This window comes from Manis javanica, chromosome 10 (genome assembly GCF_040802235.1).
Source record: "Manis javanica isolate MJ-LG chromosome 10, MJ_LKY, whole genome shotgun sequence".
Taxonomy (NCBI): domain Eukaryota; kingdom Metazoa; phylum Chordata; class Mammalia; order Pholidota; family Manidae; genus Manis; species Manis javanica.
Genome location: NC_133165.1, coordinates 28,103,615 through 28,126,761, shown reverse-complemented (window position 1 = coordinate 28,126,761; position 23,147 = coordinate 28,103,615). Strand labels below are relative to the sequence as shown.

Genomic DNA, 23,147 nt, shown 5'->3' with positions numbered 1-23,147 from the left:
AGCGACAGCACAGAGTCAGTTCAGGGGCTCCTGACAGCCAAGGTAGAAGCTGGGGGCTGACATCTTTGCAGATCACATCTGCCAAGTCTGATGAGACTCGGCTGCCCGGCTGAAAGCATGCTGGGGATCCAGCTCCCTACCCTTGCCTGGAGCAGTCTCTGTTGCACCCCTTCCATCTGCAGAGGCCTGGCTTCCCTGAGATAGTGAGAGGCAGGAGGATCAGGCCTGCCGGGCATTTGGGAACCTTGGGGCCTGGTGCGGGGACTGAGGGCTGAGATTGCCAGCCTGCTGTGCTCGGTTTACCCTTCTTGTATCAAATTATGGATGCATTTCATCAATATTTCCATTTTTATAAGCTGATATTTTCATTATACAGTATTCTAAATTAGTAGCTTGCTCCTGGGTTGCACCTAATTTGTGGGAAACCCTGTTACATTTTCCCTTATGAAATGACTGATAGATGCTCTTCCATTGTGCCAAGCGCTTTGCCTTAGAGTTTTTCTTTATCAGCATGTGCCAGTTTTGCTTCCAGTTTTGCATCCTGCCTTCTGAACCTCCTGTTGCCCTGGTAGAATCTGATTTTCTCCTGTGCTGTGTTCATTCCATTGGGTCCTCATGATCACAAGTTGTTCACCCCTGGCTTCCATTGTGATTTTGGACTCAGACCCCAAAGACCCAGCCAGCTCCTGCATCACCTCCTTGGAGTGGAGTCACGTGGTCGGAGAGTGCTTAAGAGCATCTTCTAAAGAGGGAGCAGGCGACAGAAAGAGCTCCTGGGCCCAAAGGCAAGGGAAACTGTAAAAATGTTTGCTCTGCCTTTTTTCCAGTCAATAAACTAAGGACATAGAGGCACTAGGTGGAGCCTTAAATTTGCTTCTCATTCTGATGAAAGCAGTAAATATAGTTAGAAACTGTACTTGCAGGTAAGCAAGAGTTTATTGGAAAACATCTTGGGACTTCAATATTTTGAAAGAGAAAATTAATGTCAGAAGCCCTGCCTGTCTGTGGTCCCACCACCTCATTGAGCCCAGCGGCTTGTCACTGGCAAGGGGGCTCCCGTGCTGGGAAGGTGCGGATGGGACAGCCAGGCAGTAAAGGCAAGCAGGGGCCCCATCACTGGTGACTCAGAGCACGTCAGGACCCCCCATACCCACTCTGGGTCTCTGCCCCAGGCCTGTGTGGACCACTGGGCCCATCTTGACCTGTGGGTTCTCAGCCTTGCCTCTTTTACCTGCCCACAGGGCAGGTAGCTGCTGGCTGACTGCTCCTAAGATGCCCTTCTCCCACTGCTACCCCCGGGCCCTGGAATCTCCTTCCTCCCTTATACCCCCGACTCCTTCTCAGAACTAAAATAATGATGTGCTAAGATCAGTCAGTTCTATCGTTTTTGCTAATCAGAATTTTGGAACTAAATGTACAATGAGAAAAAACCTTCTGGGCAATGAGCTAGAGAGCATTCACAGCCTTCCTGGAGGATCCTGAGTACGTCACAGACATTAGTTCATTCAATCCCCAATAAGCCTTTGATGTTGGAGCCAGCATTACCCCCCTTTAACGAAGGAGAAAACCAGGGCACAGGGAGCATCATGAACTAGCTGGAAACTGGCAGGGTTCCCAGGGCTTGCCCAGGCTCCTGACCTTGGTGGGTTATGCCTGATAAATCTCTAGACAGTTTGATACCCAGGGTCTTCCCTGAATGGAAGAGAAGGCTTTGTTTAATATTACAACCTTGTCAGCAGGACAATTTTATTCATTTAAAAGCTGCTCTTCATCAACATTTGCTAAAATACTGCATCTGGCTCATGGCAACCTGGAGTCCGAATATAGCAATTCTAGCATTTGTAGTGGGTCAGCATTGCTAGGGCCCATTAGCATCAAAACTGATAATTTGGTATGCTACAAACAAAATCAAGTGATACAAACAAAATCAAGTGATAACTGAAGACATTCTCCTACTCAGGAAAGGCACAAGTAACAGAAGCAAAAAAAGCAATCAGAGATGGCACATGGTGCTGGCCGCACAGATGGACAGAGCTGTGGGCGTGTGCTGGGGAGAGAGGCCCTCCGATCTGTGCACAGCTTCTGGGGACATGCACGGTAGTGCTGGACTGCAAATGTTTTATCTGGCTCCAGTGTGCGGGAGGAGAGACCTGCCCCAAGCCAGGAGCCGGGCGCTTCCAGTTGGCGTCCTACCTGCTCCAAATGGCTGCCTGAGACTAACGACCGGAGGAGCTTCAGAAATAATTTTCTGTTGATCTGAAATAAATTCTCTACAAGAAAGCAGCATATCCAATCACAAACTGTCTGTCTGCATCCTGGCCCTCATAAATCAGAGTTTACAGAGGGAGAGTGGAAGATGCTGAAATTTACAACAGAGTGCAATAGGCAATTTGCTGGGCAGTGCAATGCCGTCCTGCTGGGCGCTTCCCTCTCATTCTGTCCTGAATAGAATCTGGGGCTGAAGGTGTGCATCATGCTGATAAAGTGTGGCTCCCTATGGGGGTCTGGACCACAGAGTGGCCCCATGCAGAGGACCAAGCTCTTATGCTGTTGTCGGCCCGGCAGCTGCCTTTACCAGCAGTAGCAGTAAGAGGGAGGTTTTGGAAGGACAGCCCTGGTGCCACATTGATGTTTACTGAAAGTGGCTTTTGGAGGCCAGGCTGCCCACATGCATTTTTCTTTTGCTGCACGTGGTAAAAGCTCCATCTCCAGCATGGTATAGACCTCTGTGATGCAGCCGGCATGCCGTACTGGAAACCAAGCTGATACTGGCATGCTGACCTGTCTGTGGGGGCAGAGCATCCAGTGCCAGGGAGAGCCTCACTGAAGGCAGGGGTCACTGGCCGATGACTGCAGGGATGTCATCAAGGCCAAGGAAATACCCCCTCTAGGTAGGCTCTTCTCCTCCATGGTCCTTTCCAGATTGCTGGGCATCCACAGCAGCTTCTGGAACTCCAGGCACATTTTATAGGGTGGGTGGGACAGGGAACATTACTGGCCAGCCTGAGTGAGATGGGGACAATGTGACCACTGAGAGGGAAAAGCAATGTCTGCCTGGCTCCCATCTGGACTCTTGGTGCTGCACCAGAACAGGGAGACCCCAGCCCAGGTCAGGGCTGCAGGCCCTGCTGACTCTAGCTCTGAAAAGACAGCTTCCAAGGCCAAGTTCCATTATTAACAATAGGCTGTTGCTTGTAACTACAGGTATTTGTTTAAATAAAATACGAAAATGAGTTCATTAAGCCCTATTAGCTGGTGAGAACAGATGATCATAAATTGAAAGTATTGGCAACCACCACTTAGCCATGAAATGCTGGCTCCATTCAGTGATCACACCCAGGGATTTCCTTGAAGATTTAAAGCAAGAATGAAGTGTGCCATGTGTTCACAAAGGACAGGGCCAGGGCAGCTGTGTGCATCTGTAGGAAGGAAAGTCCTTCCATCCAGCAGGATCCCTGAAACTCGGCGGACTGTGAATGCAAGCAGCTGTGTGGGCAGCTGCGAAGGGCCGCCCCTCACCCAGGCAGCCCTGCTCCTAAAACCAGTGGTTAAGTTCAGCTCTAATTCAGGCTGCAGAATTGGTCCTAGGGGTGTGAGCTGGAAAGCCTCTTCTTGATGGCAGACTCCTGCTAAGCTGCGGTGTTTCTGTTTGTTTTTTACTCTCTTTGCGTGGCTCCCTCAGTGTAAACTAAACTGGGTCTTGCTGTCCTTAACATCCCTCCTTGCCACCCCCACTTTTTATTTAACATTCAGCACTTGTAGTCCTATGTAGGAAGACTTCAGAGCAAACAAAAGATTGGGGATTTATATCCAAATTTTGATAATGACTTTTCCCCATTCCTGGAGTTACATTATTTAAAACAGGTATTTCAAAACATCAGTTTCTTGAGGGAAAACCAGGTTTATAAATTTGCTTTCTTTAGAAGTTAGGAGTAGAGGTGGCACCATGGCAAAGGTGCCCTCAGTGATGTGGTCTGAGCGTGCCATTCTAGAAAGGGGTTCTGGCCTAGCACAGCTGGCTAGACAGCATTTTGTGGAGAAGAAGTAGGCGGAGTTGGCCCCAGGAGGCATCCTGGGAAAAGAGGAGGTCCATTGGGAGCATACCCCAGGCTGTGCACTGGCGCCCCAAGAGCCCTACATGGCGCAGGGGACAAGGATGCTGGGTGCCTCTTGCCTGTGTCTGTGGGATGCTGTGTGAGCCTCTAGCTTGAGTCATTCCCCACTTCAGTATCACAGCCACAAGCATTTGGGTGCATCCTGTCTTTGCAAAGCTGAGTTTTCAGTAGCTGCTGTGATAAGGAAATAAGTACTATATGGAAGCCAACGTGGAACAGGAAATTAAGGTGGTGGGTCCGCGCCCTGATTCCAAGTTTGAGCAGCCAGGCAGTGCCAGCTGTGCCAGATGCCATCAGGAGTATGAGGAGCACACACCCCATTTCTTTGAGAAGGGAACACAACTGTTTTTTCTTTCTATTAATGAGCATTATTTTTTCAAATGGCCATCAAGTTACTAGCACATAAGCTCTAAGTTGTTTGTGCCCACTCTCCATAAACAGCTGTTGGGCACCTCTGTGTCATGCACAGGGGGCTGCACAGTGAGCCTCTGTGACCCACAGGGACAGGGAAGCTCTGGGTGGGGGTCAGGAGTGTGGTGGGAACTCTGCCCAGACACTGCCAATGTGGAGGAGAGAACATGGTCACGTGCTGGCCACGGGGACACGGCTGCCCAGGCCTCAGACAGGGGTAACAAGAAGCACCTGTACGGCGATCCATAGTGCTGATGTGTCTACCGGAGGGAAGCCAGGGAACCAAAGTGCTTTCACTTAAATCGGGGGTCACCATCCCCCGCAGCTTCACCTGAAGCCAAAGCTTGTGCTAGTTTTATCAAACCTAGAATTTTTTTTCCAAACACATTTAAATTAAGCTTAACCTGGATGGTTTCTGAGAAAGTTTTTCTGTAAAATAAAATCAGTGAAGACTCTATGAAAGGTGAGGCCCAGAGGCCTTGGGAAGCTTTGCCCCTTTGCATGTTGGGCCCTAGGATGTGCCCAGGGAAGCTCTCCCAGCCTCGCCTGCCTCTCTTTGTCCTGTGTTCTCCTCAAGGCACTGCAGGGTGGGCACGGAGACCCAGACCTGGTCCTGGCCTTGCCCTCATGGCTGCAGACCAGGGCAAGATGCTGGTCTGAGTGTCTGGTCCCTGCCCGGAGGGCAGTACTTCGGCAAAGTGCCTGTGCACAGCAGGCACTCAGCACATGTGTGCTGGGTGAGGACAGGTCATCCCACCTCTGTAAGCCTCAGTTTCCTCACCTGTGGGATGTCACACTTCTCATATCTGCCTTCCTGTGCTGCTCCAGGGTGAAGGAGGCAGTGCCAGTGAGCAACCACACCCCAAAACAGCTGTATGGGTGTTAAGATAACACAAGGAGACTGAATCTCCCAACACGAGGCTACAGCCCTGGTGGGGAAGAACCCTCAAGGGGGCTGGGCCCTCGGTGGCCGGCCCTGACTTGGTGACCGAGCCCTCTGCCTCTGCCCCGGGACCAGCAGTACACCCGTTCCCTGCGGAGGCCGTAGTCTTGTTGGTTGCTGTACCCATCTCTGTGGTGGGGCAAGCAGGTATTTTCTCTTTGGGAAGACAGAAGTACGAACCTGTAATGATGCCATTTTTCTCCAGGGGCTCCTGCCAGCTGACCTTGAGAGATGTGTCCAGAATCTCTGTGAAACTCAGATGCCCCACAGCTCCTGGTTCTAGCAATGAAAAACAAAGTCATCTGTTACCAGAGTAGGCACATTCTCTTTTGATCAGATTTGTGTGGAAAGTTCTAACTACACAGGGAAGTGGTGAGTCAGGGCAGGAACCCATAGGAAATGTCCGAATGGTCAGAAGGGATGAGGGAATTCGAGACATTAAAGACATCCTGGCTATAGTCATATAAATTCTTTTACTCAGCTTCACCCCAGCCATGCCGAGAACTGGAGAGACTGGAGGCAGCAGGTTCATACCTGACTCGTTCTCCCTGCTGATCTAGTCTAATTGGAACAACCAGGCTGTTGGGATCCTGAAAAGCATGCCCTTGCCCCCAGTGTCCCCCACATGCCTTTGCGGCCGAGGGGCTTGTGCGGGGCCAGCAGGACCTGTAAAGTCAGGGCAGGGGAGCCTCGGCCCAGGGCAGGGCTGGCTCACACAAGGCCCCAGGGCGATGCCTGCTGACCCCCCCAGAGTTCCAGGCTCCACACCTGGACATACTCTCCCAAGGGATTGCACAAGAGCAGGGCCGTGACTTAGGAAATTTGCAGCAAAAACATTATCTTTCCCAGGAATTCCTTTGCACCAGAGCCCTTCTCCTGACCCATGAGTGCAAAGGAACAGAGCTGTGGTTTAATGCTGGCGTCAGCAGGGTTTGAAACCTGGCTCTTCTGCTTGCTGGCCATGGAATTATTTAAACTAATCATTAATATGCTCATCTGTAAAACAGTAAAATAAAAATAACTCACTCTGCAAAATAATTCTGAGAATAAAAATTTACTAGAACATGAAAGCAGTGAGTAGGTCCCTGGCACCACAAAACCACATTAGCTGCATTATTATTATTGCTGTCATTGCTGGTGATCCTGCCATCAGAGTGCGAAGTCATTTCATGATGAGCTCATTGCCACTTTGACATGCACCTGAGGGAGAAGGCCTGAAAAGCTGAAGTATTAAGCAGAGGAGGTATATAGATCCAAGATCACGGGTTCTCAGAGTCAGAGGGACGTTAGCAATCTCCTGCCTGCATCCCCTTCCCATTTGCAGAATTTCACATCAGGCCCAGATCAGGAGGCAGCTGTTCCAGGACACACAGCCACCTGGCACATTGCTGGGTCTGACAGGCGATCTCCTGTTCGCCTTAGAGGGACAGCAGGGCAAAGACTAAATCACCCGTGGGTGGGACCACAGAAGCGTCCAGGGGGCTCTGACCCCCACCTCAGGCTGCAACTCCCCAGGGTTTAGAGCCCTTACTGCTCTGACAACAGATCCCACCAGGGCTGGCCTCCCCATGTGGTGACAGGGAGCAGGAAGAGGATGCCTCACAGCCCAAAGGCAACTGAGCCAAGACTGATGTTCTCACAGGCGGCTGCCTCCTTCCCAGCTCTGCATGAGCTGGACAGCAGATGGAAACGGAATGCTGTCCAGGTGGCTGGGTTTAGGAGGGACTGGGGCAGGGTAAGGGCGGAAGGGGCGCCCTCTTTGCTGGGCCTGGCATCATCCATGGTGGTCACAGCAGACATGGCTTTGCCCAGGTTCACTCTGTCTCCTCTCTGTACTGTGCCCCTTCCCCTCCTCTCAGTGCCCAATGCAGGAGAGACGCAGGGGCAAAGTCGGGGCAGAAGAAAGGGATGCTCGGAGGCAGAATCGGAAACAAAGCAGAAGGAGAAGGAGATTGGAGAGGGGCAACGATGGAGTTCTTCCCATACAGGTCAACGTGCTCCCTGCAGGTGGGGAGCGCTGGGCTCTGGAGCTCGGTGCCATAGGTGCCCCAGCGGACCTCTAGATAATCACACCAAGGTCTGTTGGCTGATTACAACATGCAATATTTTAAGCCTGAAGTAAGGCATGAGTGTTGGTGTTCTGCCAGAGAGTGGGGTTCAGGGGACCCCTTGGATGCACCCCTCCTGGCTCTAGCACTGCTGGCCTTGCTTGCACCGAGGCAGACTTTTAAAGTGAACTCAGTATCTGTGCTCAACTGGTACCTGGACCAAGTTTCCTAACACAACTTGTAATTTTTAAAAAATGGCAACAGTTTCAGCAAATACACTCATCTGGCTGAAACTTTCAAAAGACTTTTTATGGGTCAGCTCAAACACTCTGACAAATGTCACTCTTCGAGTGTGGAAGACTATAAAATAGAATGGCTCTCAAGACTGTCTCATCTTCCAATTCTGAGTTTCCAGAAAAACATTCTGAAGGATTTTTGAACTGACTTGTTCTTTTTTCAATCAATAGAGCAGCAAGAAGCTTTTTGTCCTTTCTATATTCTCAGTGTTTCTGCTTCCTGGATTCCTGCCCAAATATGCTGTCTTCTGGTTCTGCCAGAACCAGCTGGCAATGTCTAGGCTTAAAATTTATATTGTTTCCTTTTTTCTGTGCCTACCATTCCTTCTTGGGCCCCAAGTCCTTGTTTTAGTGGCACTCTGGACAAGAAGGCCTTCCGGATGCAGAGCCAACTAGAGCACCAGCAGCTGCGGTGCGTGGAGGCTACATCCCCAGCACGTGGGGGCCGCACAGGCAAGCCTGCCGTTAACCCTTTCCTGATGCAGTGCACATTGACAAGGACACACTGTCCTTTTAAACAGGGTGAGCAGGTTCCCTGCCTGCTGGACGTCTGATCCAGTCAGACATTCACAGCAGGTGATATTGCTTCCAGTTCTCTCACTTCCCAACCTGTCTTCTTACGTACCAGTGATGGGTCTGACTGCATCCAATGGTCTGTTTACTGGCTACAGAGCTTTATGGGATGTTCTCCAGGGTTTTTGTCTGTTTAACAGACAACAATGGGGTTTATTTAGTAAAGAATTCAGCCAGGAGTCTTCTTTCTTTTCTGGAAGTTCTCCTCTTTTGCCATGTTTCATTTATAAACACCCCCTGGAAAGTGAATCTGGCATCCAGCTGGACCTGGCTGTGGTCGGGATGAGGCACTGTCCTTGCCTCTTCTTTCAGTAAATGAAATACAGGAAAACACCCAAATAATGAAGAGCGCTGAGGGGATGCTTGACAGATGCTCCTAGAATTTGCTGCCTGCTCACTATCACCTGTCAGTTACAGGAATCTCCCTCCCACCTCATCCAGCAACATAAAGGGGTTAAAGGGGTTGAAAGGAGAGGGTTTCCTTCATTTCTGCAAGATGTCCTTTCCTCTTCCAGAGATCCAGCATGGGCCTTCTGCTCACCCCACCCTGTTACCCCCCCCAACTCTTACCCAAGGGACTAAATTGTCCCTAAAACCAGCCTCCTCACCCATGACTGTGTCACAGCCCAGTGAGTTTCTCCCCTCTCTTAATCCCCCATACAATTTGTCACCTCATCCCCAAAGAGCTTCATCCACTTAAGTGGCTTTAATTTCTAAGGACTTTATAGCTCAGGTGCTCTGAGCTAGAACTGATTTCCAGTATTTCCATCTGTGGTTAGACCACATGTTCAATTATCCTTCCTAAACTTTTCTTGGAAAATAAGATCATAATCACAAATTGTTAGGATTCCCAATCTAGTTCTTCTGACTCTCTATCATCCATCCATCACATCTACCTAGATGTCCCATAGGGCCTGCACACTGAGTGTGTACCAACTACACACAGACTGACCCTAGACCTGTATTCCACCTTTTGGTTATGTCGTCACCTCTACCCACCACCTAACCCTGTTAGCCCACAGATGCTCTGTAACGTGTCCCTAGACTCTCCCCTTATTGCTACCTCTACTACCTGGGTGTAGGCTTTCATAATTCCTTGCCTTCTTCCCAGTTTCCTTCATCTTTGATTCTAGGCCATCCATCACAAAACCCTCAAACAGAACTTCTGAAATCACAGATCTACTCAAATAACACCCCTTCCTGAAATAGTTCTGTGGTTCCCCAATGCTTGGAATATCATTGTCTGAGTGCCTTGACTTAGCAGTTGAAACTTCTGGAGTTCAGCTCCCAACTTAGTCTTCTAGGCTTAGGCCCCACCTCAATATACTATAGTATAACCATGCAGAACACCTCATATGTTCTCAAACTATTATACTCTTTTTGCCTTTTTGAATTCTATTTCTTCTTCCTGGAATGTCCTTATCCATTTTCTGCATGAATGCTTATCTATTAAGATTGAGTGCAACTGTCACCTCTACAAGACTGACCTGACTCCAGCAGGTATTTTCTGTCCCATTTCACTGGGCTGCACAGCCATGTCTTGGACCTTCCTCAGGGGCACCAAACTCAGTCATGTCCACTTTATATTTGATTAAGCCATGAGCTCCAAAGGTGGAGCCTGTGCTTATCTTTGCAACCCCTTCAACACCCAGCTGGCTACCTCTTACAGAACAGGCATGCTACAAACATCTGAATGTAAGTATATATATATGTTTATATGTTAGATAGATGGATAAATCAATCAACTATAATTACAACAGGCACAACAGGCATAAGATTTGATAAGCATAATTTTTTTTTTAAAGGAAAAGGTGAAACCTGGTCAACTTCTTTCTTTAATCCTAAACTCTGATGAAGGGTATATAGAATTTATGATTGAAAAGCGGATTCCACAGCAAAATACACATTATTTTTTCAAGCACTGATGAAACACTCACCAAGATTAATCATATTCTGGACAATAAAACTAATTTTAATAAATTTAAGACAATTTAAATCATATAATGTATGTTGTCTAACAATAATGAAATTAAGCAAGAAGTCAACAGCAGAAAGACAACAGGAAAGTCTGCATACACGTGGAAATCACACAGCACACTACTGATAAATAATCATGGGTCAAAGAGGAAATCTCAAAAGAAATAAAAATACATAGAACTGAATGAAAATGAAGCACAACACAACATATCAAAACATGTGGGATGCAGCCAAAGCAATATGGAAAGGAAAATTTATAGAACAAATAGAAATGAGGACAGGCCTTAAATCAATAAGCACAGACCTCAAAAAATTAAAAAAAAGAAGGCCAAAATAAACCCAAAGTGAGTGGGAAGAAAGAAATAAAAAAAGCATAAAGCAATGAAATTGAAAATAGGAAAAAAAAATAGAGGAATATCAATGAAACAAGAGCCTGGTTCTTCAAAAAAAATCAATAAAATTGATAAATCTCTAGAAAAAATGGCAAAAACAATAATAAAAAAGAGATCACCAATATCAAGCATGAAATAGGAAATATGACCATATATCCTGCAGCTGTTAAAAAGATATAGAGTACTACCAACAATTTTACACTCACAAATTGAACAACTTAGAGGATCAATTCTTTATAAACCATAAACTACCAAAACTCAACCAAGATGAAATACACAACTGAATAGTACTATAACCATCAAAGAAATTAAATTTATAATTAAAGATCTCCCCAAAAAGAAATTTCCAGGCACAGATGATTTCACTGGAAAATTCTACCAATATTTAAAGAAGAATTAATAACAATTTTACACAATCTATTTCAGAAAGTAGAGAAGGGAACACTTCCAAACTTATTTTGTGAGGCCAGTGTTATCCTGATATCAAAATCAGATAAAGACAGTAAATATGGAAAAAGACCAATGTGTTAATGATGTTAGATGCCAAAAAATCCTCCATAAAGTATTAGCAAATTGAATCCAACAACATAAAAAATGATTATACACTATTACCAAGTGGGATTTATTCCAAGTATGTAAGGCTAGTTTAACATTTGAAAATCAATCTACCATATCAATCAACAAGCTAAAAGAAAAATCATATGATCATATCAGTTGATTCAGTAAAAGTATGAAAAAAATCCAACACTTATTTATAACAAAAACTCAGCAAGTTACTAACAGAAGGAATTACCTCAACTTGATTTAAAAAAACAGCTATAAAAAAATCATACTTAACAGTGAAAGATTAAATGCTTTCCCTTTAACATCAAGAACAAGGCAAGAATGTCTGTTGTCACCACACTTATTCAACACAGTACTAGAAATCCTAGACACAGCAATAGGGCAAGAAAAAGAAATAAAATGTATATAGATTAGAAAGGAATAAAAGGAGGGGGTGGGTATGGCTTTGGGTGTTAGAATGATTCAGTATCTTGATTGTTGTGGTAGAAACAAAAATCTACTCATGTGATAAATTGGAGAAAACTATATATACACACACAGGAGAAAAATATAAAATATAAAATTCAGATCAGTGGGTTGCATCAATAATTATCTGGGTTGTAATATTATACTATACTTTGCAAATGTTACCACTGGGGGAAACCAGGTAAAGTATACATGGAATTGAAGGATTATTCTTACAACTGCATGTGAATCTGTAAGTATATTAATAAAAATTTCAATTAAGCAAAAAGCAGACATCAAATCAAAGGCGGATTATTAGAGGAACTTCTAGGATCAGTTAATAGCGGGTTATCTTTTATTTTACCTTTTTATGGGGAAGGTCAGTGGTCTCAGAGAGTCAGAAATCCATGTTTCACTAATTTTACATAGAAGTCAGTGGCAAGAGGTTTACAGTAGAGTGGGAGAATGAATGCCAGGCTGCTAAGGATTATGGAGATGTAAGAGGCTAGGAGGTAAAACTAATGATTTATACTGAAAGGAAATGAGCTAACTGGGCAACTCAATGAAGCAGCACAGGCAAAGAGTTGCCACTTCTGGGTGAGGAAGATCTGGGCATATTTGTGGGCTGAGAAAAGGCCAGAGTCTTCATCCTTGAGACAGGAGAGAAGAGGAACAAGGGTGAGAACATAGCGGGACTCTGAGATGGAAGGGAAAGTGAGGAGGCCCTGGATGGCCTTGACCTCTGTAAATGTCATCTGCTGAGAGGACAGTGAAGCTGAGTCTCAGGGGGCAGGGTGAAGAAGAGTGGTGGATTGCTGCACCCAGTAGAGATCAGTACAGAAGGCCAGACCACCCCAGAGTCCGCTTGAGATGGGACTGGGGGAAGCAGGAGGAGAGACAAATGGCAGCCCTAGAGGATTTCTTCTTAAACTTATACTAGCTTTGATTCTCATTACAAAGAGTACACAATCATTGTAGAAATGAGAATATGTAACAACATACAAATAAAAATATAAAACATGTTCCTAAACACACCATATAGAGATAATAACTGTCAAAATTATGACATCTTCTTCAAGGTCTTTCCTCAGCTCATATAGTTTTATACAAGGGTATTTTTATAAAATTTGGATCTTATATAGCTCTGTATACTATTTTTTCATTTAACATTAGGTCAGGACCATTTTCCTTCAAAACTTTTTTTAATAATGACAAAATATTTAGTATATTGTCATCCCATAATTTTTCCAATTATTCCCCTTTGGAACATCTGAATGCTTTTCCTTTCTTTCAATTACAAATAACTGCAGTGAATCTCTGTGTATATAAATCCATGTGCACATTTGGGATCATTTTCTCAGGGCAACTTCATTAGATAGTATGTCCCAGAAGCATCAGTTGGCCTGAGGGCAGAGAAGGGGTGGGTTTGAGTGGGCCCAGGAGATAATGGACAGTCAAGAGGCTTAGAGGGGCCAGGTGAAATGCCCTGCGGAGGGGGAGGCGAGGCACAGGTTGGGAAGCATTAAGGAAAGTAGGTAAGGGGATTAGAAGTTGAAATTTGGGTGAAGAGGAGTCCAGCAAGACCAAAGGCTGCCCACTCAGTCAGGACTAGACTGTGTCTCTTGCCCTCAGAGCTCCTTCTCCTAGCCAGGCTTCCTTCCATCTTTCATGGACCACCTTCTGGCAAGCACTGTTAATTCTTTCAGTGACTTATCTCCCTAGGGCAAACTGACTGCAGATACTCTTGAGAATATAGAGTTTCCTAATGACCCTTCCCTCCCCTCAACCAATGCTGGACATGGCTGTGGTCCGTACCTCTTTGACAACTAATTTATGGCTATTGATAAGACATGTGGTAAGAGTTAGTACTCACTGTCTTCATGCGTCCATATGAGCTGAGGTGCACTTGGAGGCCCATCCCCTGGAGTGGTGAAGCACAGAACTGACGTGAAGTAAGCAGTGAATTTCTTCAAGTTAGCTATATACCCTTGGTGGACTCCATGGAAATCTGGAGCAATGGTGACTACAGTGATAGCCTCAGGGTCATCAGCAGGCCACGCTAGAAGCTGGGATGGAACAAGTTGAAAAAGAGATCCTTTTTAATTGCATTTCTTCACTCTCAAGTCTGTATCAGAATTTCAGTTTGCAATTAATATGTCTTCAAAGAAAGGAAAGTCATAATTAAGAAATTCTATAAAGCCTACATTTTATAATCTCACTTCAAAATACTGAGTTTAAAAGATATCTCATAGGTTATTGAAACCAAATATGTACATTTATATATTTTATACATGTGCATATAAATATCTACTTTAACTCATATTGGAAAAATTCACACTCCTCAACCTTTACCATCTCTTCATTTAAACATGACACAGATCACATATGTTTTTTAACAATAAGGGTGATGATGACACCATCTTCATTCAAGTGAGTGAGTACAGTGAAACCTAAATACAAGCATTTTTCCAGAAAGGTACCTACTCTAATTCTAAAAGAAGTCCTCGATTCAATGAGAACAATCTTACTTATTTATACTTTATGTTATACTAGTTTTCTGAAAAAAATTTTAGGAGATTGATTACAATTTAAAAGAAATATAGTATATATATATAAAAATATATATATTTATATTCTGAGGGATATTTTTAGTGCTTGGGCAAAACTATATATGAGTGTGATTTTTAATTCATTTGACACCAAAAATTTCCAGGGTTAATTAGGTCTGAAAGTTGGCCTGCTGCAGGACACAAAGAGGCATATTTACACAGCTCAAACCAACAACCAAGCCACTGAATAAATAGCCCAGTCTTGCCAATTAGACCTGACAGGAGAGTGAAGAGGGCAAAATCATCATGGTTGATAATATGATTTTCTTTCAAAAAAGCTTCTGCTGGAGATACATCTGAGGAAAAAGAAAAGACAGGACAAATTCTAGCTACATATTCTGTTCTACTGGGAAAAAAAGGTGTTTTAATAAGTTGACTCCAAATGGAAAAAAACTACTGATGTACCTAAGGAAATTACACTCTCTGAATCTGAAATTGCCAAGGATTCAAGCAGACCAGGTAGAATCCCTTCTCGGGAAAGATCATTCCTGAGTTTACCTGCTGTTGCTGAAGATGAGTGAATGTGTGGTAGGTAAGATGAAGATGGGCTCCAACCATGGGAAGCTGATCTAAAAGGTAAGATGAGCTATGCTTTTGGACACTGTATCCAAATACATCTATGAAGATTAACATTCTGGTAGCTAAGGACAAAGGGAAATTGGATGGTGAATTTGTCTGTGCCTCTAATTCAGTCCAGGTAGGTGCTCTCAATCAATTGGTCTCAGTTCTATAAACAGAACTCTCCTTACAGTAGAGGGGGCAAGGAATAAATATTCTTACTTGAGGGAAGTATCATTCAATTACGTCCAGCGCCCTTTCTTTTGTCTGTGTTCTTCTGAAAGGACACCCTTCCAGGAAGAAGTGGTTCGTATGTATGCTGATTCCAGTCCACTGAGATAGGTCTCCCACTGGTAAATTTTGAAGTAAATGGACTTTCTCATAAGAACTTGCTCTACTGTGCATGAAATAGTCTCTTGAAAATGAATAATCTGAGTTTCTGAACCAGTATAGCTGATGGATAAATGGTGACCCCACTGAGGTCAACATGCCCTGTAACTTGATGCAATGAGTTCCTGATGAAATGAGGGTTGGGGAGCCTCCCCACTGACCACAAGACCATGAGTACCAGAACAGCCACCCAGGGGCCTTAGGCAGGCTGTGTACCTTGTATCCCTGGTTGATGCCATTGATGAACTGCTGAGGCGCAGGGTTCCACAGGAACTGAATGGTCGTGGAGTTCACAGCTTGCATCTGCACGTTCTGCGGGGGTGCAGTAGGCACTGGACCGAGGCAGTCACGGGAGAAGCACAACAGGAGGAGGCACAGCAGGGAGAAGAGGTGAAAAAGGAACCTTTAGCTGCCACTCATGAGTCACAGGCAATCACAGCACCGAGAACAGGGAAGAGTGATGCATGTTTTTGGAGGTTCGTCAGCATTACAAAGAAAGTGAATAGGGCTATTTTGCATTTTCTGTTGTTGAACTCTTTAAGGCAGGACAGAATAGTGGACTAGATAATCTCATTACATGGGCGAGCCTTTTCTAGGGATCCCAAGCTGGAGAACAAACAAAAGCATTCTCTATCTTTTTCAATTGCCCAATATTTGAGATCAAGGCAAGGATTCATCTAGACAGCCACCTCCCGCATCATATGCCACTACATTTCAAGCCCAATTATCCTTTATGTGAGAGAAAAAAAATCATCCCCTCCCATGTGTATTGTTGTTTATTTATTTGGAGGCTAAATTTTTCTTTGTCAGGGGGTCACTATTTAAAATTTTTTCCCATTTCTTTCTTTCTTTTATTGAACCCGATTATATAATCTGCCAATTCTAGGGGAGAGAGTCATGTAATTGAAACAGGCAAATCACTCCCTGGAGCAGTAAACACACAGGGCACCATGACTGAATCTGCCCTGGGAAAGCAGGGGAGGCTTTGGATCAGGAGACATCTGTACTAGGTCTGGAAGAAAGGCAGACCTTTGAGAGGGAAAGGCCTTGTTTGGGAAAACAGAGTGAGCAAAGGCATGGCAGTATGAGAATTCTGGCATATGGTGAGAAACAGTGAGCATGGCAGACATGCGGGAGGGGGTGCAGGGCCGCAGGAGTGGAGAGATCACTCTGGGCGTTGCCTCATATGCGAAATGCAGAGGGTGATAATGTACATGGTAGGCCTTGGGGAAGCAAAGGGTTTTCGAAGAAGGCGTGATATGACATGGCGAGCTTTTTAAGGATGATAGCCCCAGTGGTCCCTAAAGAGGGGATTAGATCACTGGCCATCAAACTTTCTGCAGGGTCCACAGGAAGGTCCTGGATCTTCAGGAGTTTGTTTTAAAAGTAAGACACAGAAGCCCAAAGGATCCTTTGGCTCAAGACAAACCAAGACAAGAGTCTCCTGGCACAGAACACACGGGCACAGAGCACGGTCCTGTTAACAATGACCACACCTTGTATTATGCTCCTCTGCAAAAGCTCACATCATGAGGCAGAGATAGAGCAGACAATCCTTCTCAAGGCTGCTCTTCTGAGTCTTATTCTTTTCCCATCTGCTTTTGACCCTGACTGTGATATCCTTGTTCCTTCCCTCCACAAGTCATCAACAAAATGTCCTACTTCCCCACTCAGCATGCATCCACAATTTGTGGATTAACATGGCCACAGGGATTGCTGTGCCTAGGTTGTAGAATGTTGGAAAGAACATCACATCTAAGAACAGGAAAAAGCTGAAGTAACTATAAAATCACACATTTTCTTGAGCCCATAGGAAAGATGAGGTCAACAGGGCAACCAAGTAGACTGAAATACAAGAAAAGAAGGGCCTTTTCAAGCATTAAGGATACGAGGGCTGGCTCACCTGCGACAGCATGAGAAAAAGATTCAATGGACACCATATAGTTGGATAAAGAAAATTCAGCTATAATTCTCTTTCTCTTTTTTTATTGGTACCATTAATATACAATCACATGAGCAACATTCAGCTACAATTCTTAATGAGTTGCTTAGGGTCAATGTGAGGTAGCATGGTAGTAGAGAATGTTTGGAAGCTGCAGAAATACACAAAAGATACAGTAAATACATAGATGCAAAGACAAGAATTGTAGCAGCCTTCTCATCAGAACTACGTGAGCCAGAAGGTAATGGAGTGATATCTTAAAAGTACTGACAGAAAAATCTATTGTCCCAGAATTCTATATCCTGTGAAAATATCTTTTAAATATGAAGTAAAATAAAGACATTTTCAGAAAGACAAAAACTGAGAGAATTCATTACTAGTAGACCTGCACTATAAAAAATGTTAAAGGAATTCAACATCAGACACCAAAATTTTAGATCTCTGCAAAGAAATGATGATTTTCAGAAATTGTTAAAATGAAGGTAAATATATTTTTTTCTTATTTTGGACTCACTCTCAAAGGTAATTGACTGTTTAAAGCAATAATAGTAGAAATTTATTGTGGGTTTATAATATATTTAAGAATAAAATGAATGGCCTCAAAAGCACACAGCATGGGAAGGAAGGATTGGAAGTATACTGTTATAAGGTTCTTACATTGCACATGTAGTATATTTCAAGATAGATAGTAATTAATTAATGATACATATTTTAAATTACAGAGCAATCACTAACCAAGTTTGAAAAAGAGATATGGTTAAGGCAAGAGTGGAAAAAAATAATGTAAATATAAAAATACCTAGTTAATACAAAATCAGGCAGGCAAAAAGAAAAGTAAAAAATATGAGAGGTAACAAACAGAAAACAATGAGCAAGATGGTAGATTTTAATCCTATCATCTCAATAATTGTGTTAAAAATAAACATAATAAGTCTATATATACCAATAAAAGATAGGTTGTCAGATAAGATGAAAAGTAAGACCTAGCTCTATGGTATCTAAAAGAATCCCACTTTAAATATGAAGACATAAATAGCTTAAAAGTAAAAGAATGTTAAAAATACATAAAACACTAATTAAAACAAATTTTGAGTGATTATATTACTATCAGACAAAGTAGATATCCTATCAAGGAATAAAATCAATGATAAAGAGGAGAATTATACAATGATGAAGAAGATCTATTCACCACAAATACTTAACACCCTAAATGTGTATGCAACAGAACTTCAGGATATAAGAGGCAAAACCAGTAACAATGAAAGGAGAAACAGACAAATCTACTATTGTAATTAGAGTCTTTAATATTCCTTTCTGAATAAGAGTAGACAGAGAAATCAGTAAGGAAATACAAGACCTGACTAATACCATCATGTACCTTGACCTACATGATATCTACTTAAAAATCCACCCAACAATAGCAGAATATACATTCTTTTCAACTGCACATGGAGCTTAACAGAGATAGACATATTTTGAGCCATAAAACAAAGCTAAACAAATTTAAAATAATGGAAATAACAAAAAAATATGTTTTATGACCCCAACAGAATTAAACTTGAAATTAACAATAGAAAGATATGGAAAATCCCTAAAAATTTGGAAATTAAACAATATACTTCAAAATAACATGAGTCAAAGAGGAAGTTACATGGAAAATTACAAAGCACTTTTAACTTAATGAAAATGAAAACAAACATATCAAAATTTATGGAATGCAGAAATGTTAGAGGGAAACTTATAGCATTAGATGTTTATATTAGAACCTAAGCTTCTTTCTTAAGAATATATGTTAATTAAACCAAAAAGGAGCAGATGGAAGGAAAGTGAGGAAAAAGAGCAGAAATCGAGGAAATGAAAATAGAAAAATAATAGAAAAAATCAATGAAAGAAAACGCCAGTTCTTTTGTAGTTCTTTTAAAAATGTCAATAAACCTCAACCCAGACTGATTAAGGATAAAAGAGAAATAATAAATTATCAATATTACCAATATAGAGTCACTTTTTCAAACCCTCCTGATAATAAAAGAATAAAAGAACATTTTGAGCATCTTTATGCTCATAAATTCAACAACTCAGATGAAATGGGTAAGTTCCCTAAAAGAACTCCAAAATTTACTCATGAAGAAATAAATAATCTGAGTAGTCCTATAGCTATTAAATATTTGAATACATAATCAAAACCATCCAACAAAGAAAACACGTAAGGTTCACTGATGAATTCTACTAAGCATTTGAAGAAGAAATATAAGCAATTCTAAAGCATTTACTCTGACATTAAAATCAGAAAAAACATTAAAACAAAACTACAGACCACTATCCCTCATGAACACAGGTACAAAAAACCTCAATAAAATATTAGAAAACCTAATTCAGCAATATATAAAAATCATGATTTTTTTTTATCAATTGAAATTTATTTTATAAATGCAAGGCTGTTCAATATCTGAATATCAATTAGGGTAATTCAGCATATCAACAGAATAAAGGAAAAAATGTGATCATCTTAATAAATTTAGAAAAAGCATTTGACAAAATTCAACATCCAATAGTAATTAAAAAACAACTCCAAGTAGGAATTAAAAGGAACTTCCTAAACTGGCTAAGTGGCAACTTTAAGATACCTACAACTGATATCTTACTTAACATGAAAGACTGAATGCTTTCCCCATAAGATCAGGAAAAAAACAAAGATGTCTTTCTCATCATTCCTATTCTGGAAGTGCAAGCCAGGACAGTAGTGCAAGAAAAAGAAATAAAAGGCATATAGGTCGGAAAGGAACAGAAACCTCTCTCTATTCACAGGCAGTATGATTGTCTTCATAGAAAGTTCCTGAGTCTACAAAAATGCTCCTATAACTGAGGCTAGCAAGATCACAGGATACAAGATCAAAATACAAAAGTCAATTACCTTCTAAACATGAGCAATGAACAATTAGAAACTGAAAATGAAAAGTAAGTACCATTTAAATAGCAATTAAAACATCAAATAGATATAAATTTAACAAACCCTGTGCAAGGTTTGTATGCTGAAAACTAAAACAGTGATGAAAGAAACCAAAGACCTAAGTAAATGGAGAGTCATATGATGATGGATTGGAAGACAACATAATAAAGATGTCAATTCTTCTCAAATTGATTTACAGGTTGAATCCAATTCAAATAAAAATCACAGCTAGCATTTTTTAATTGAAAAGTTGACTTTAAAATTTATACAGAAAAGCAAAGGAATTAGAATAGCCAAACTGAATTTGAAAAAAGAAAAAATTGGACAACCTTCACTACATGATCAAAACTAAGTATAAATCTACAGTAATTAAAACAGAATGTTATTGGAGAAAGGATGGACATACTGATCAGTGAAACAGACAGAGAATCCAGAATTTACTCACATAGGTATCAATTGGTTTTTGAAAAAGAACAAAGGCAATTCTGTAGAGAAAGGACAGTCTTCTCAACAAATGAGATATCCATATGCCAAAAAAATACCCCCCAAAAACCTGAATCCATACCTCACAGCATATATGAAAACTAACTCAAAATGGATAGAAATCCTAGGCTTATGTGTAAATTTATAATTTTAAAACTTATAGGAAAAAATAGTTGTGATGTTAGGTTAGGCAAAGATTTCTTAGATATGATACCAAGGGCACTGTCCACAAAGGAAAATGATAAATCTGACTTTATCAAAATAGAAAACTTTTGCTTTTTATGAAAGACACCTGTTAAGAAAAAAGGAAGGACAGGCCACTGACTGAGATTTGCAAGATATATATGTGATATAGGACTTTTATTTAGAAGATAAAAAGAACTATGAAAACCCAATAATGAAAAAACCAAAAACTCAAAAAAGTGGGCAAAAAGAATAAAATATTTCACCAAAGAAAGCGTAATGATGGCAACTAAGCAGGTGAAATTAAAACATCAGAGTAACTAAAAGCATGATGTGATACCAGCATGTACCTATTATACGGGCTAAAGAGAACTACCACCACATTTTAGTGAAGATGTGAAGCAACAGACACTCTCATCCTTTTAGCTGGGAATGCAAAACAATAGAGCCACTTGTTAAAACAGTTTGGTAGTTTTTACAAGTTGAACATTCACTAGCCATATGACCCAACAATCTTGTCTAGGTATTTATGCAACAGAGTACAAGTTTAGTTCACATAAGAACTGTGGATTGGATACTGCTCAGCAATAAAAGGGAAGCAACTAATCCCTGCCACAAAGGTGGCTCTCAGATGCCTTATCCTAAGGGAAAGAGACCAGGATTCCTATTTATATGATATTCTGTAGAGGAAGAGAAAACATCAATGGTTGCCAAGGGCTGGAGTTAGGGGCAGAGCTTTGAGTACAAAGGGGTAGCACCAGGGAATTTTGGAGGTGACAGGAATATTCTATTATCTCAATCCTGGTGGTGATTGCAGACTGTGTATGTTTGTCAAAACTTATGGAACTGTAACAAGGGGAAACTTTTAATAATTTCGTTTCATACAATAAACCTAACTTTAAAAAACATTGCAAATTCTTTGATGCTTTTTCCCATGGAGGCGGGGTGTCTGTGTTTGGGCCGTTTACATGCAGACTTTGACTGCTTTGACCAACAGTGCATGACCCAGGCCTTAATGAACTAGAAGCTTCTGCTCCTAATCTCTAGGACCATCCTTTTCGGGAGCCCTAAGCAGCCATGGAAGAAGTCTGGAGACCCTGAGACCACCACACTGGGGAGGCTGTATGCAGGTGCTCTGATCCGTAGTCCTGGGGAGCCCAGCTCAGAGCATTCCTTGCCAAGGCACCAATATGGTAGTGAGTCCCTCATCCCACTGTGCCTCCACCTGCCAGCTGACCGATGCCGCTGGGCACGGGCGGCCACCCACCCAGCCAACCCCGCCAAGCCCCCGGCTCATGGAGCCACAAGATAGGATGTATTGTTTATTGTCTCAATGCAAGTTCCTCATGCAGCTAACCAGGACAGTCTCCGCAGAGAGAAGGAAAGGAGAAGAGAAAGATGAGGAAAAGGGGGAGAGAAGAGAAGTATGAGGAGCTATTGGGAAGAGGCTTGGTTTTTCCTCTTACAGCCCACATTATCTGGGTGCAGGAAGACACCTGTTTCTTTGCAGGCTTTGTTCAGAGATTTCAGAGCTCAATTACTGACTCGGGTATTCCATAATACTTCCTACCAAATATTATTATATTCTCTAAAATAAAGCCACATTGATCAAACACTTTCTTAAAAATGACATTTTGCGGTTGGGAGCCAGGATGGCGGCGTGAGAAGAGCAGTGGAAATCTCCTCCCAAAAACACATAGAGCTATGAAAATATAACAAAAAAAAATCTTCCTAAAATAGAGACCACAGGACACAGGACAACATCCAGACCACATCCACACATGCAAGAACCCAGCGCCTTGCGAAGGGGGTAAGATACAAGCCCCGGCCCAGTGGGACCCGAGCGCCCCTCCCCCCGGCTCCTGGCGGGTGGAAAGAAACCGGAGCGGTTTTTTTTTTTTGGCGAGTGCTTTTTGGAAGCCTTAAAGGGATGGGCCCCCATTGCTAGGGAGGCAGGGTGGCGGGACCGGTGAGCAGGTGCCTGGGACCAGTGCCTGAGGACAAAGAATATCCCGCATTTCTCCCTGCGGGACCGGCGGGCGGGTGCCTGAGACCGGCGCCTGAGGACGGAGGAAATCGCGCGTTTCCCCCCTTTTTTTTTTCTCTTTTTGGAAGCCTTAAAGGGACAGGGACCCCGGTGCTAGGGAGGCAGGGTGGCGGGACTGGTGAGCGGGTATCTGGGACCGGCGCCTGAGGACAAAGGATATCCCACATTTTTCCCTGCGGGACCGGTGGGCGGGTGCCTGAGACCGGCACTTGAGGACAGAGGAAA

At 42.8% G+C, this 23,147-nt stretch overlaps 1 protein-coding gene across 11 annotated transcripts in view; it reads right to left on the bottom strand.

Moving 5' to 3' along the window:
• The window catches only part of SDK1 (sidekick cell adhesion molecule 1), a 1,045,458-nt gene that overhangs the window by 141,666 nt on the left and 880,645 nt on the right, over positions 1–23,147 (bottom strand). For all 11 annotated transcript variants that reach the window (XR_012122096.1, XR_012122097.1, XR_012122095.1 and 8 more), the window contains 3 exons: positions 15,537–15,652; positions 13,637–13,829; positions 5,650–5,748 (listed from right to left, as the gene is read on the bottom strand). Coding sequence is in view for 7 of the 11 variants with exons in the window: in XM_037008170.2 (XP_036864065.1) it covers positions 5,650–5,748; positions 13,637–13,829; positions 15,537–15,652 (408 nt within the window). In the remaining 4 variants the exon portion in view is untranslated. The remainder of the gene's footprint in view (positions 1–5,649; positions 5,749–13,636; positions 13,830–15,536; positions 15,653–23,147) is intronic.